Source organism: Pelmatolapia mariae, linkage group LG8, assembly GCF_036321145.2.
Source record: "Pelmatolapia mariae isolate MD_Pm_ZW linkage group LG8, Pm_UMD_F_2, whole genome shotgun sequence".
Lineage (NCBI taxonomy): Eukaryota > Metazoa > Chordata > Actinopteri > Cichliformes > Cichlidae > Pelmatolapia > Pelmatolapia mariae.
Window position 1 is genome coordinate 25,668,078 of NC_086234.1, and position 11,455 is coordinate 25,679,532.

Genomic DNA, 11,455 nt, shown 5'->3' on the forward strand with positions numbered 1-11,455 from the left:
TGTCTCTGAACTTCATTCAGTGGCTGTGACCGTATGTAGCAGGGGAAGAGGAGCAAAGTTTAGCGCAGAAGAGAGATGGGGAAATGCAACATGGAGTCGAGTTAATAGCGGTTATTTTGTCCCGCAGAGCGCCAGCTGATAGTGTGGTATCCAGGCGAGAACAGAAGAGGGCTCAATACCAGCAGGTCAAAGCCCATGTCCAGAAGGAGGATGGCAGACTGCAGGCGTACGGCTGGAGCCTCCCTAAGAAGCACAAAGTAAGGAAAGGAGAATATCAATTGTACCAAAGGCAAGTTCGCACTCGAACAAAGCTTTAAATGCAGTGACTGTTTGTGTGTTTGGCTTTTCAGGCTAACGGTGGTCAGACAGAGAGCAAGATGAAGAGTCTACCTGTTCCTGTCTTCCTCAGACCGCTAGATGAGAAAGATGCTTCTATGAAGGTTTTAAAGATTTGGTTCACAACAGGAAATATGAACATTTTGAGACTTTTGTCTCAGTAGTGTGGTGTAAATTATTAGCTTATTATTCATATATCTGACTGCTGTATCTGTGTGTCTGTGCTTCAGCTGTGGTGTGCTACCTGTGTGAATCTTTCTGGAGGTAAAACCAGAGATGGAGGTTCAATAGTCGGGGCCAGTGTGTTTTATAGTGACGTGTCAGGACCAGAGAGCCCGAAAAAGAAGATTGGGTCTCAGAGCAGTCTGGATAAGCTGGATCAAGAACTCAGGGTACATACGCACACACTTTGATGTGATCTTTGACCTAAAATGCTGATTTCCAAGGTTTGTTAATAAGTAATTTATTTTCCGCTTCTCTGTTTTTGTGGATCCAGGAGCAGCAGAAAGAGCAGCGGCACCAGGAGGAGTTGTCGTCACTTGTGTGGATTTGCACCACCACCAAGTCTACTACTAAAGCTGTCGTCATTGATGCCAACCAGCCTGGGAACATCCTGGAGAGCTTCTTTGTTTGTAACTCTCACATCCTCTGCATCGCAAGCGTGCCAGGTCAGTTAATCAGTGTATCTGTATCCCACAGTTGGAGACATTTTTTCTTTTATTGTCTTTTTTGTGGAGATAACTCACTTGGCATTCACTGGCCTTCAGAAAACGCACATCAGTTATAAAGAACAGCACGATTTCTGTATTAATTTCCTTCAGGTGCGAGAGAGACAGACTACCCAGCTGGAGAAGAAGTGCCTCCAAACTCTGAGGTGGGACCGGTGGGAGATGGCAACTCTTCAGCAACCAGTACCAGCTCAGCAGGTGGCGACAGCGTGCTGGGAGGCATCACAGTGGTGGGCTGTGAAGCTGAGGGAATAACAGCTGTTCCTCAGACAGCAGGAAAAGATGGAGAAGCCGGTAAGAGCTATCGGGATCACTGCAAAGGAGTCTTCTTCTGATACATTTGCAAAAAGAAAACTACTGTGCTTCTACATGATTGGTTCACTAAGAGATAATCTTTTCCCCAGAATCCAGACCAGCGGAAGAAGCCACAGAGGCGACAGAGACCAGTGCAGAATCTGCTGACCAGCGAGAAAGCCTGCGGGAAATCTACACTGAGCACGTCTTCACAGATCCACTGGGAGCTCAGCACAAAGTAGAGACGCCAGCCAACTACTCTCAGAGGTAACATCAAGAGGCAAAGTGGTGTTGTGATTCAGTCTTGCTAATAAAAGCTTCACTTTGTTTCAGAGCCATAAACAAACCACAGAGCAGCAACAATAGCTTGCTGTAAACTATTTACTGTATCGTGAGCTACATGTAAACATTAGTGAATGATTACTGCAGTGCATCAGAGCTTCAGGTCAGGCTCTGTTTCTGTATCGCTCATCGACTGTGTGCCATTTACCTTGAAACGTGATCTATACTGAATTATATACTGTCTGATCTGCATGTTTAATGGCTGCATATCTGGCACGTACTTTATTCCTTTGTTTATCAGCTAATGTGCAAAGAAGAACTTTGAAAGATCTTCAGAAAACTTGGAGAACTATTGCTCCGGACCCTTTGAAATCTGGCTGCTTGTTGAGAGCAAAAGGGAAAGAAATGTGGGACGACTTGAGACTTTTGCTCAGTACTGTATCTTAATCCCCAGTGCATCGCGGTGAAGCATTTAATCCATTATTCCTTGAAAAGAAAGTTGGTAAAATCAGTCCGAGATTTTTATTTGTCTCCTTTTGATTGAAGCGGCGTGACTAATCCACTCACTTTTTAAGTTTAAGACTCACAGTGACAGACGACAAACAGGACTCATTTAGAAAACTTTGTCCTTTTGGTGATCAAGCATAATGACTGACTATTTGCTCTTTTGAAGTACAATAAACACACACAATCAGTCCTTCTTGGGTACTCGGGTCCAAACACATAAGATTAAACCGTCCCAGTGCAGACGTCTGATGTAAACACTGTATTTACTGTGTTCTCTGACGAGCAGGGAGAGCGATCTGCTGAAGGATGGCGTGAGCTTGAACCCCAGTGCAGAGGAGCAGGACCTGATGAGAGAAGAGGCTCAGAAAATGAGCAGTGTTCTTCCCACTATGTGGCTGGGCGCACAGAATGGATAGTGAGATTTTTTTCATTTTTCTTTCACTCAGCACACTTTTGTATGTGACTGAATTTAAAAACAGAAAAAACCCCTCTGTCTAAATTGATGCACCTGCTGTGATTCCAGTGTGTACGTGCACTCCTCCGTGGCTCAGTGGAAGAAGTGTCTTCACTCTATAAAGCTGAAGGACTCTGTGCTCGGCATAGTGTAAGTGCATTCAGACAGGTGGCAGCTGGAGTTTATTTCCTTCCTATTTGCCTGTTTAAACATGTAATTCTCACACATTTCCTCCCACAGACACGTGAAAGGACGTGTGCTAGTTGGCCTCTCTGATGGCACGTTAGCCATTTTCCACAGAGGTGTAGGTGAGAGAGTTGAGCTGTTGCCACTTCCTTCTTTAACGTGTGTACACAGTATCCAGGTGTCTAACTTGACTTTATTTTGTAAGATGGACAGTGGGACCTGACAAACTACCATCTGTTAGACTTGGGGAGGCCTCACCACTCCATCCGCTGCATGACAGTAGTGCATGATAAGGTGTGGTGTGGCTTCAGGAACAAGATCTATGTGGTGCAACCTAAAGCCATGAAGATAGAGGTACAGTAACCTCGTGGTAATGATTAGCAATTCTGAAATCTTCCCTTTGCTTCATGTCTAAACTGCTAATGTCTTTGTACACTGCAGAAATCATTTGATGCCCACCCTCGTAAGGACAGTCAGGTACGTCTGCTGGCTTGGGACGGCGACGGTATCTGGGTGTCCATCAGACTCGACTCCACCCTCAGGCTGTTCCACGCTCACACCTACCAGCACCTCCAGGATGTCGACATCGAGCCCTATGTCAGCAAAATGCTGGGTCAGTTCTACAATCGTCTGTCTTGACAACAGCAGCTTGTTTTGAAAATGCAGAGATAAAAGTTTTGTCTGTGTTCCAGGCACGGGCAAACTGGGCTTCTCATTTGTCAGAATCACGGCTCTGATGGTGTCATGTAACCGTCTGTGGATTGGAACTGGCAATGGTGTTATCATCTCCATCCCTCTGACAGAGAGTGAGTCTGAGCTGGATCTGTTTAGTTCTTTTCTAACCTGTTAGTTGAGACTTTGGTTATGCTTATTTGTTCTGTATGTGTTGCTGCCTTATGTGTGATCTCTGAATGAGCTGTTGCAGTGTAGTAATGACATTATATTGCTTAATAGTTGATTCACTCCTGCTCTATCATTAGCAGCCAGCAAGGTTACCAAGGCAGCAGGTAACCAACCAGGAAGTGCAGTCCGTGTTTATGGTGACGACAGTGGCGACAAAGTCACAGCAGGGACGTTTGTTCCGTACTGCTCCATGGCTCACGCTCAGCTCTCTTTCCATGGTCACCGTGATGCTGTCAAGTTCTTCACAGCTGTTCCAGGTGAGCAAGCAGAAATCGACTAAACAAACTGCAGAAGCCCAAATCCTCTGCTCTAAACCTCTCACAACCTGAGGGTTTAGTTTAGTTGAACAATGTGATTAATGGTGTCAAATTGTTGTTAAATAGACATGTGATATTACTGCAGTCTTTAGTTACTGCAGAGTTACATTTTCTCCAAAGCTGTTCTTGGTTAGAGGAAAGAGCAGCAGGTCAACTAATCCCCCAAAACTGGAAAATTAATAAGTAAATCTCCACTTCACAGAGTAGGATACACCCAGAACTGACCAAGGAGATTATATATCTCATCTGGCCTGCTAACAACCAGGGGGGGCAGGAACCTGATGGAAAACGATACAATAAAATAGTTATATCCCAACACAAAATAGCTCCGGAAGGAAAAGTAACACACAATAAAGAGCTCAGTTAAACAGAATATAGAAAAAAGCAAAATATAGGGAGTTTCATTTGTTAGATTTTAATGATTAAAGTATTGTGGTATGAGATTGTAAAGATTCAATGAGGAAAAGTGAAAGGACTCTAGATCCCTCCCAAACATAAGGCAGAAGGGCCCTTACCACGTCGCGACTGCCAGTGACGACACCTGCAGCTCTTTCTTTGAGGGGCCTCCCTTCAAGTTCAAGTTCACATTACGGGACCACAGCCAGTCTGTCAACAATGCGTTAGCGCGGTTAACTCATTAACGCGTTAGCTCCGTGAAGCCCCACGCACGGGGCGATCCGCGCTAATTCGCTAACGGAGATTTGCCGGGTTAATGCAGTTATGGCGTTAACGTCATTTTAACGAGATTAACGCTGACAGCACTAATTAAATGATGACAAAACAAGTGATGCCAACCTCGGCTTTCGGTCCTTGCTCGTGTTTGTTTCTTAACTCTGCATTAAAACTGAGTAGGCATAAAATCCAATGCTTTAGCACAACAACTCGGTCCTTTATTGACTAGTAAAAAAGGGAAGGCAATGCTTCGTTATAGTCCCTGTCATTCTCAAACAGCTGACTAACTAGTGAGCTGAAATCTGACTGGGTGTAATTCTGGTAATTAACAATGTGAAGCTAGAAAAAAGTGGCTGAGCAGATGCGATCTGGAGCCTGGCGGTGGTTACAGTTTGTCCCTCTATGCTTTCAGGTCACGCAGCTCCATCTGCATCGTGTGCAGGAGAAGCAGCTGGCGACAAGGCGGCAGATGCCACAACTCAGGAAGGAACTAAGTGTATGCTGGTGATGAGTGGAGGAGAAGGCTACATCGACTTCAGAATGGGTGAGTTTATTGCATGACGTGCTTACAGACTAGGCAGTAACGGCGCAGTGGTTGTAGAGGAGAACATGACGACTTGTGTGTCTGCAGGCGATGAGGACGGAGAGATGGAGGAGGCGGAGGACGCCCCCATCAAACTTCAGCCTAAAGCCGAGCGCAGCCACCTTATCGTTTGGCAGGTGACTCAGGACTGAGCTCTCGCTTCCGACCCCTCGAGGCCTGATTTGCCTTTTCTCTCAAACCACGGAGGAGTGGAGGTGGGCGAGGCTCCTCTGAGTTTAATCAGCACTTTCTTTTCTTCCTCAGTCCTGGACAGAAAGAGTAAAACAAGCAAAAACTGCTCTGAGCTCCTCCTCAACGTTAACCTTGATGCATGTTGTTTTATTATTGTTTTCTTTCTTTCTTTTTCTTTTTAATTTCATGGATTTGAAATGTAATCTGTTATAATGCCTCTTTTAATATTATTTAATGTAAAGCGGTTGTTGAGGACAGAAGAATTACTTTTGATTTGTTGTATTTGACATTTCCAGGTTCCCTTCATTCAGTCCAGTTACTGTGTGCCCATGCTGGACTCGGCATATGTAAAATCGGTCAATGAAAACACAACAGAAAGTGGCCACATAAGTGATACTCTTTAATAGTGTAAAATGGAAAGCCTTCATTTGGTAACTTTGCTTTTGAAAGTCTTTAGGTCAAATGCAATACACCACGTATCAAGCTGGTTTGTGTCTGTTTTGTTTATCTATCCTAATAATCAATTTGCAGTAATGGTAGCCCAGTTTGTGCCTCGTGTGTTGCCGCTACATTCAGGCCACAGATCTGCACCACGCTGCAGAACCTAGCCCTGGAAAAAAGAGCCCATGTGGAAGCACCAAAGATTGTAGTTCTTCTAATGGCCACTAGAGGTGCCACAGACTTCCATGTTATTATTCCCAACTTCACCCATGAGAATAACTTCGAAGCCTGTACAGCTAATTAGTCCGTTCAACACAAACACATACAATCAGTGTTTTTTTGTTTGTTGTTGTTTTTTTTTTTTAAATATGCAACTTATAATTCTGGACTCTGCTGAATGAGGAATGTGACCAATCAGGCTGCTGAGTTTTACATTCTCAAATTTCGAGTCACTGAAATGAACTTCTGCATCATGTTTGTGCTGTTTGTCCTTTAGTAGCAATTTTATCAGACAAATAATATCATGCTGTGAGGTACAGGCTGTTTCTGCTTTGGTTTTGGTGAAATTCTAGCATTTGATTAGTCTTACTGTAGTGTCTGTAGTTACACCTGCACAATTTATAGATGCAACATGGCGCGCCATCCTCTTGTGCAGCAGCAGTTTGCAGCATTTGCAGCAGCAAATGTTGCTCTATAGCAACTATAAAATGTCTCGTTTTGCACAGGTATTCATGGTCCTCTTGAAAAGGTTTCCTGGCACTTCATGTAGTGCTGCTTCATCTGTATGAATCTTGGGACGTATTTTGATTTTGAGATTTTTCTCCCCCTCCCAGGACGTGTCTTTAGACTGCATGGTTGGGGTTGTTGTGTTTCCTGAAAATCCGATGATTAGCTCTGTGACAGAACGCAGTGTTAATGAATGAGAGGCACAAACTGCAGCTCTAATGGAGTTGCAGTAGCAGTTACCATTTTAACTCACTGACAGAAGATTTGATGACATAAAAAGCAGAAGCTGCTGTGTCTGTATAAACCTAAAGAAAGGAGGACTTTCTTTAGGTTCACACACCACAGACGTGTACTGAATCCAGGATAAGTTCGAGTCCTTTGGCTCTTTGATATGCATGAGGACTGATTTAAAGGCTTTGAGTGTAACAGAGTATTTATTTTTTTTTTATCAAAACAATGCTCTGATTGTTACCAAAGGTTAAAGAATATAAAGTTTTCCACATGGTAAAACAATAATTGTGTCTGGTCTAAATGATGGCACCTTTCTGCAGCATGTGAGTCTGCCTCCATGTAGATACTGTGCGAGTTTTTCTAACAGAATTCCTAATGTATAGATGAGATCTATTTTTAGACTTTAATATGTGGGAATATTTTTAGGGTGTGGGAAAAGAGAATGTGCTGCTGGACCTAAAACTGAGAGGATAAAAAAGCCACACTTAGGATTATCGCCCCGTGTCCCCCCCCCAACCACCCCCCAAAAATTCTTCTTTTTAATAGGAGGTCAAAACTGGAACATGTATATGTGTCAATTAGCAATATCGCAGCCTGGCGGCAAAGCCCCGTTTGCCAGGTTCCATATGAACTTTTCTTTTTTATGTCTGTCCCCACTGAGTGCAGTGTGTCAGATGTTCACTGGAGACGGTCTCTGGCCTGCGTGTCAGCACGCTGCACTTTTGTTTTGTTCTTTGTATTGAACCGTTATAGCGGAGGCCTGTTCTCGTTATGCGAGGGTGTGTTTGTGCGTCTTCTCTCCAGGAGAGAAGAGTAATTATATTGCAATTTAGCCATTTCAGTATTTATTTACAATGATTGAGCCTTTGCAATTCAGATTGTATCTTTGTACATGGAATATGAATATATATGATTATATATATGTATGAAACATGAATGTGGCTTGGGTTTTTTGTTTATTGTATGACTTTACTCAGCTATGCACCTCTGAAGCGGAGTGAGCGTGGGGTGTTTGAAAGCAGAAGCCCTGCAGCCTGTCAGCAGACGCATCAGTTTCCACCTCCAGCGTGGGAAATGAAGTCAAACTGAAGTCTGGGAGGCACTGATTGGGCAGCTCCATCCCATCACAGCACGACAGAGGAAACTTTGTTGTAGAGTCTTCAGCAGAGCTCCTCCACACAGCTGTGTCATCCCTCCCCTCTGCGACTGCTTTCATTAACTCAGCAGGGGCTCCTCCTCCTCCATGTTTGCAGTACAAACATCTTGTACGTCTGCAGCATCTATAGCCTTACTTATTTTTAACAATCAATTAAAGCAACTTTTGTGGGCAAGCTTGGTCTGCTGGGTATATTATTATGATTATTATTATTGGTTATTATACACATGGTGGCTCTGCTTGTAAAGTGAAATGAACAGAAATCTAGATTTGGGATACATGAAAAGCACACTTCTATTCAAGATGAACCATGATGGTATGGTAGGGCTGTGCTGTGGTTTACATCATGGCCAGACTAGGTTATAACATCACAAAGTGTAATGATTGTAAAAGGAGGCTACGTAAAGAGCCATCCATCCAGTAACACTTTAGAGTTACACCATCATTAAACTGTAAATCACTAATTGAACTTTTGTTACCAACAGTAAACTATTAATGAAATGTTGCGTGTTTTGTAATCTGTAATATTATTTGTATTGCTACTAAACATTAGAACTAATGTTTTTAATATTTGAATTATTATTCAGTTTCGATGTTATTTGTAGCTCTTTTAGTCGAGTTGTGTCAAGTTGAATAGGTAGTGATGAAAAGGGACAACAGTTTACAGCGATGGCCAGCTTAAGGTGCTTTCATTTTGTATCCACTGTTGGCCAGATGGTAGTGAAAAATCACAAGACTGAACCTGCAGGCTGCCATTTGTCCCATTTCATTTAGGCACTAAAATTGTTTATATTTAGGAAAAGATTTCGGTTTAGATCCAAATCTGAGCCATTAGGAAGGAGACCTCACAATGTCTGTGACAGGAGGCATGAGCTGAAGGATAACTCTGGCATATTTCTGAGATGCCAGTTGCTTTGTAACCATAACCTAAACGGCAGTTTTTGACATCCTGGGATGGGCTCACTGATCGGCAATGACTCCTTGGTGGTTTAAAACAGCGGTCCCCAACCCCCGGGCCACGGACCGATACCGGTCCGTGAGTCATTTGGTACCGGGCCGCAAGAGTTGAGACTCGGGTGTGAAATGTATGGTTTTCAGGGTTTTTATCGGTTTTTAGCGTTATTTTGTTATCGTTTTTTTCGTTAACTGTTTTCCTGGGTCTTTTCACGTGTGTTATGAATAAATCTTTTTTCCGGTACCGGTACTAGTTTTATTTTGTTGCATTTATCCGCGACACCTTAAAGGCCGGTCCGTGAAAATATTGTCAGGCACAAACCGGTCCGTGGCGCAAAAAAGGTTTAAAACAAACAAAGAAATCTGGTAATTATTAACACAAATTTTATTAGACAAACTGATAAATGGAGACTTTATTGGTGCCACATGGGAAATCATTATGTCACAGCACCAGGATAAGGGATAAAAATAGTCCAGTCTAAAATAAGCAACAAAGTAGTTATCTTATCTTTCCAAGCTCCTTAAACCCATATATATTTATTTTAAAAATTCCCCTCTCGCCCCTGAAGGTGGTCTGTCGTTCAAGCTCGGGTCCTCTACCAGAGGCCTGGGATCTTGATGGTCCTGTGCAGTATCTTAGCTGTTCCTACGACTGCGCTCTTCTGGACAGAGCTCTCCGATGTTGTTCCTGGGATCTGCTGGAGCCACTTGCCTAGTTTGGGAGTCACCGCACCTAGTGCTCCGATTACCACTGGCACCACTGTTACCTTCAGCCTCCACATCTTCTCAAGCTCTTCTCTGAGCCCTTGGTACTTCTCCAGCTTCTCGTGTTCCTTCTTCCTGATGTTGCTGTCATTTGTTATTGCTACAAAACAAATTTCCCACGTGTGGGACTAATAAAGGTTATCTTATCTTATCTTATCTTACATCTATCACTATGGCCGTCTTCCTCTGCTTGTCTGGTTGGTTAGCCATCACCATTTTGTCCGTCCATATCTGGAAGTCCCACAGGATCTTAGCTTGGCCATTCTCGACCATTTCTCCCATTTTGACCCTTGGACTTCCAGTCCATACTCGGCACAGATGTTTCTGTATACTATGCGAGCCACTTGGTTATGGTGTTCCATGTATGCCATGCCCGCTAGCATCTTGTACCCTGCTGTTATGTGCTGGATTGTCTCTGGGGCATCTTTACACAGCCTGCACCTGGGGTCTTGCCTGGTGTGATAGACCCCAGCCTCTATGGATCTTGTGCTCAGAGCTTGTTCCTGTGCTGTCTAACAGTCCAGCCACTGGTAGGACTTCTGGATGTCAGCCACTTCCTCTATCTGCTGGTGGTACATACCGTGCAGGGCCTGTCCTTCCATGATGGTTCCTCCTCTTTCTTGGGTTTCTGCTGCCTTTGGTATTCACTGAGCATGCGGTCAGTTCTGGCCATCTTCCTGATGTATTCATGGATGTTTGTTGCCTCAATCGAGACTGTGGTGCTGACACTCACTAGTCCCCGGCCTCCTTCCTTCCGCTTAGCATACGGCCTCAGGGTGCTGGACTTGGGGTGAAACCCTCCATGCATGGTCAGAAGCATTCTGATCTTGATATTTCTCCTCCTTTGGCCAGCTTATTATCCCAGCAGGGTACCTGATCACGGGCAGGGTGTAGGTATTGATAGCCCGGATCTTCTTCTTACCATTCAGCTGACTCCTCAGGACTTACCTGAGACAGCACTTGGCGACAGTGGGGAGGAAGATACCTCTGACAAAATGCCTCTTTTATTCTCAGGATTTGAGCCACTTGCATCTAATAAAATTTGAGCATTTAACATTCTCCAGTTTGAAGGAAGTAACAAACAGAATGGAATATCTTTAGTCAGTGTTGGTGCTTCTAGTGCAGTCAGGTTTAATTAGGGCTAATAACTTAACGACATAGCAGAGATCAAGACAGCGCTGCCTCTCAGTCAGTTTGAAGCCCTTTAAACATTTTTACCACATGGAGGCTGTTATGTCACTTTCTACAATCGAGGGAGCAAATTTACTTGGCACCAAACTTACTTATTTAGGGTGTTAATTTATCAAAATAAATAGTTAAATAAGCTGACTGATGTCCAGCTTAGACGTTTCCTCGGCATGTTCGACGTTGTGCCAAAATACTCTGCTGTTTATGGTGGTGTCTCTTTTAATGGCAGGTTCCGGAATAAGCTGTGTTTTTGTAAAACTTCCCTTAGCCCTTTTGGATTTCCTTTAATCACCTTGTGTTTCTCTGAATGTGCTCATTGTGCGGGCACATTTGGAGTTTGCTTTTACCCATTTGTATCACCTCAGAGAGTCTGATTGTGTTTCTTCACAAACACTAGGTGGAGTGCTCGACCTACAGAGTGTGAATGTTTTCTCAGTGACTTTATTAGAAGGACAGAGGCACCCCTCCCCTGCCTGCGATTGGTCCGTGACTGTTCTATTCAAAGCCTTGGTTTCAGCCCTTTGAATGAGGGGGAACTGG

General features: G+C 43.8%; 1 protein-coding gene across 8 annotated transcripts in view; it reads left to right on the top strand.

Annotated features, from left to right (window-relative positions):
- The window catches only part of spag9b (sperm associated antigen 9b), a 37,040-nt gene extending 28,569 nt beyond the window's left edge, over positions 1 to 8,471 (top strand). For 6 of the 8 annotated variants that reach the window (XM_063481665.1, XM_063481663.1, XM_063481666.1 and 3 more), the window contains 15 exons: positions 128 to 257; positions 351 to 440; positions 567 to 728; positions 833 to 1,004; positions 1,158 to 1,358; positions 1,469 to 1,625; positions 2,434 to 2,562; positions 2,671 to 2,751; positions 2,842 to 2,909; positions 2,993 to 3,141; positions 3,229 to 3,400; positions 3,480 to 3,593; positions 3,768 to 3,947; positions 5,092 to 5,223; positions 5,311 to 8,470. In XM_063481665.1, coding sequence (XP_063337735.1) covers positions 128 to 257; positions 351 to 440; positions 567 to 728; positions 833 to 1,004; positions 1,158 to 1,358; positions 1,469 to 1,625; positions 2,434 to 2,562; positions 2,671 to 2,751; positions 2,842 to 2,909; positions 2,993 to 3,141; positions 3,229 to 3,400; positions 3,480 to 3,593; positions 3,768 to 3,947; positions 5,092 to 5,223; positions 5,311 to 5,414 — 2,041 coding nt within the window. In that variant the 3' untranslated portion in view covers positions 5,415 to 8,470. Of the gene's footprint in view, positions 1 to 127; positions 258 to 350; positions 441 to 566; positions 729 to 832; positions 1,005 to 1,157; positions 1,359 to 1,468; positions 1,626 to 2,433; positions 2,563 to 2,670; positions 2,752 to 2,841; positions 2,910 to 2,992; positions 3,142 to 3,228; positions 3,401 to 3,479; positions 3,594 to 3,767; positions 3,948 to 5,091; positions 5,224 to 5,310 lie in introns of all 8 variants that reach the window. The other 2 variants (XM_063481668.1, XM_065471564.1) reach the window with 1 other exon arrangement.
- Positions 8,472 to 11,455: the final 2,984 nt, after the last annotated feature.